Source organism: Ipomoea triloba, chromosome 3, assembly GCF_003576645.1.
Source record: "Ipomoea triloba cultivar NCNSP0323 chromosome 3, ASM357664v1".
Lineage (NCBI taxonomy): Eukaryota > Viridiplantae > Streptophyta > Magnoliopsida > Solanales > Convolvulaceae > Ipomoea > Ipomoea triloba.
Window position 1 is genome coordinate 9,894,040 of NC_044918.1, and position 2,812 is coordinate 9,896,851.

The window sequence follows — 2,812 nt, forward strand, 5'->3', positions numbered from 1 at the left end:
CGGGTACGTAACCTCGCGGATATGACCCGCCGAGAGCAAGGCCTTGACCTCCCCTTTAACGAACTCCCGTCGATCGACGGACAGATGCCTCTGTTTTTGTTTAACAGGCTTAAGGGTCGGGTTGACAGACAACTGGTGGCAAATCACGGCCCTATCAATTCCGGGCATGTCCTCCGGGCCCCAAGCAAAGATGTCAGCGAATTCTCGCAACACCGTAAGGATTGATCGCCTGAGGTTCGGGCATAGAGAAGTTCCAATTTTAACACATCGCTCGGGCTGAGCCAGATTCAAGGGCACCTCTTCAATGGGCTCGGATGGCCCGGGCTGTTCTTTCTTTTCTTCGTCCTTTCGTCGGGCAATGGTGTTCACATGGGACGTGCTCTCCGTTTGCCTCTCCACAGCCCGGACGTATCACAGCCTTGCCGATCGTGGATCTCCCCGAACCATTCCGACGCCTTCCGGGGTTGGGAACTTCATGCATAGGTGCGGCATGGAGATAATGGCCTTCATCTGGGCTATTCCTGGTCGGCCCAAGATCACGTTGTGAACGCACGCCAAATTGACGACGATAAATTCCATCTCCACTTTCAAAATCTTGGGATAAACTCCGACCTCCACAGGGAGGACTACCATTCCCTCAGGGTGAACCATATCGCCCGTGAAACCCGACAGCGGAGTTCGGACCGGCGTCAAGGCCGACCTCACGATTTTTAGCCTGTTGAAGGCTTCGAGATATAGGACATTAACGCTGCTGCCAGTGTCCACCATCACCCTTCGGACCTCTCCGCAGATATCAACGGTAATCACTAGCGCCTCGGCGGATCGATCTCCTTCGAGGGGAAGGTCTCGGTCGGTGAAGGTTATCGGCTCGTCCTTCATTCTCTTCTCGGGTTGACTGGTGCTGATCGAGCATACGGGCAAGTCCCTCGACCAAGCTCGTCGACGGTCTGGATCGTCGCCCCCCTGCGGCCCGCCGAAGATAACATGGATGATCTGTTTCGACCCAGTGGCAGGGGGGTCATGGTCGGGTTCTGGCCCCTTATCTTTTTTCTCTTTGTCAGACTTCTTGAAATATTTCTTCCACCCCCGGCGTCGGTTCTTCTTCTTCTCGGCAGCAAATTGCGCCAGTTCTCCCGAGCGCAAGAGGTCTTCAATCAGCCCTTTGAGGACACGGTACTCGTCGGTTTCGTGCCCCCGGTTCCTGTGATAGGCGCAGTATTTGTCTTTATTGGGGCCGTCTCTCGCCGGGGCCGGGAGTTGGATCATATTGCAAGACTGAGCATACTCCAAGATTTCCCCGATCGGTCTTGATAGGGGGGTGTAGATCGGATTCCCATCCTGATCCTTCCTTCTGGGGTCGGGCTGTCGTCTCGTGTCTCTCCGACCTTGTCCTCCGGTTTCCAACAAGCGCTTAGCAGCGCTGGCTTCTTCGGCCACCGCGTGGTCGGTCATTCTCCTCAAGGCTTCCTGGTAGGTGTTTGGCTGATGGAGAACGAGGTCCTGATACAAAGGCCTCACTCGTAGCGTAGAGAGCAGTAAGTTGACCGCGGTGCGATCGTCTACCGGCTCTATCTTCGCCACGGCGGCCTTCCACCTTTCACTAAAAAGGGTCAAGGACTCGCCTTCTCGTTGCTTGGCCTTTTCCAAGGAGGTGAAGTGTTTCTTGGCGGCCCGCGAGATGGCAAAGCGGTGAATGAACTTCCTCGCTAGTTCGGCGAAGTCGGCGATGGATCCTGGTTCGAGGGACGCGAACCACTCAGCCGCCCCGACCGGTCAGGGTCGAGTAAAATGCTCAGCACATGACCGCGTCTGATACCCCCATCATCAACATGTTCCCGTGATAAGAGTTGATGTGTTCTTCCGGGTCAGTTCGCCTAGAGTAATCCTTGCTTGTCGACACACGGAGGTCCATGGGGTACGGCTGATTCATAATATCATGAGTAAACGGCGCTCGGAACAGATTGCTTTCCATCCCCCCGAGGCCGGCCTAAGCTTGTTCTTTCTTCCATTTGTTGAACTCTGCTCGTACTTGGTCGAGCACCCCCCGGGCTAAGCCCCGACTGGTCCCAGCATGACGATCCTTCTTTGGCTTTACATACGAAGAGCTCGTTTCGCTGGAATGGCTAGTTGTCGAGATGCTCATCGATTGAGGTCCTCGGGTGGTGCGTCCACGTGGTCGGAGATCGGGGTCGTCGATCCGGTCGAAAGCGCTGGTTCGCGTTTGCGATGTCTCCGCCTGTGGCACCCCCCCTAGGCCGGTCAGACGTACTAAGCCGAGACAATGCCGGCCTCCGAGCCGGTGCCGTGGGCATAGTTTCGGACCCACGGGATCGTCGCTCGAATTGGGAACGGTGCAGCGCAGGTGGGACGACAGGGATCGTCTCGGCAGTCGTCGCGTCCGGCCTAACAGGCATGGCGGGATACATCGGCTGCATAGGCGGGTACACATACGGCTGCGGCTAGAACCTCGGCGAAGTCGGCCACCACTGCATGGTTGGGTCCACTGGGTACTGGTACGGCATTGGTCTCCCCGGCATAGGGTACTGGTAGGGGACCGAGCCCCCAGGCATGGGGAAGGGAACGTCTTGGTGGATGGCGTTCACCGCCTCTGGTGGTGGCACCCCGGCCATGTTGTTGGGATCCACTCGAGAGCTCAAATGAGAACGAAGATCGTAGTTATCATCGGCTTCTTGGTTATGGAAGAAACCCATGTTCGGATACATGAAGGACCGGCTGTCGCAAAGTATAGCTTTTAAGTCGCGGTCCCCACAGACGGCGCCAAAATGATACTACAAAATACGAATACCAAGTA

At 56.3% G+C, this 2,812-nt stretch overlaps 1 protein-coding gene across 1 annotated transcript; it reads right to left on the bottom strand.

The window, feature by feature from the left end:
- Positions 1-411: 411 nt before the first annotated feature.
- Positions 412-1,452, bottom strand: LOC116012880. The gene has a single exon (XM_031252554.1). The coding sequence runs from the start codon at positions 1,450-1,452 to the stop codon at positions 412-414; it is 1,041 nt and encodes a 346-aa protein (XP_031108414.1).
- Between the last annotated feature and the right edge of the window lie 1,360 nt (positions 1,453-2,812).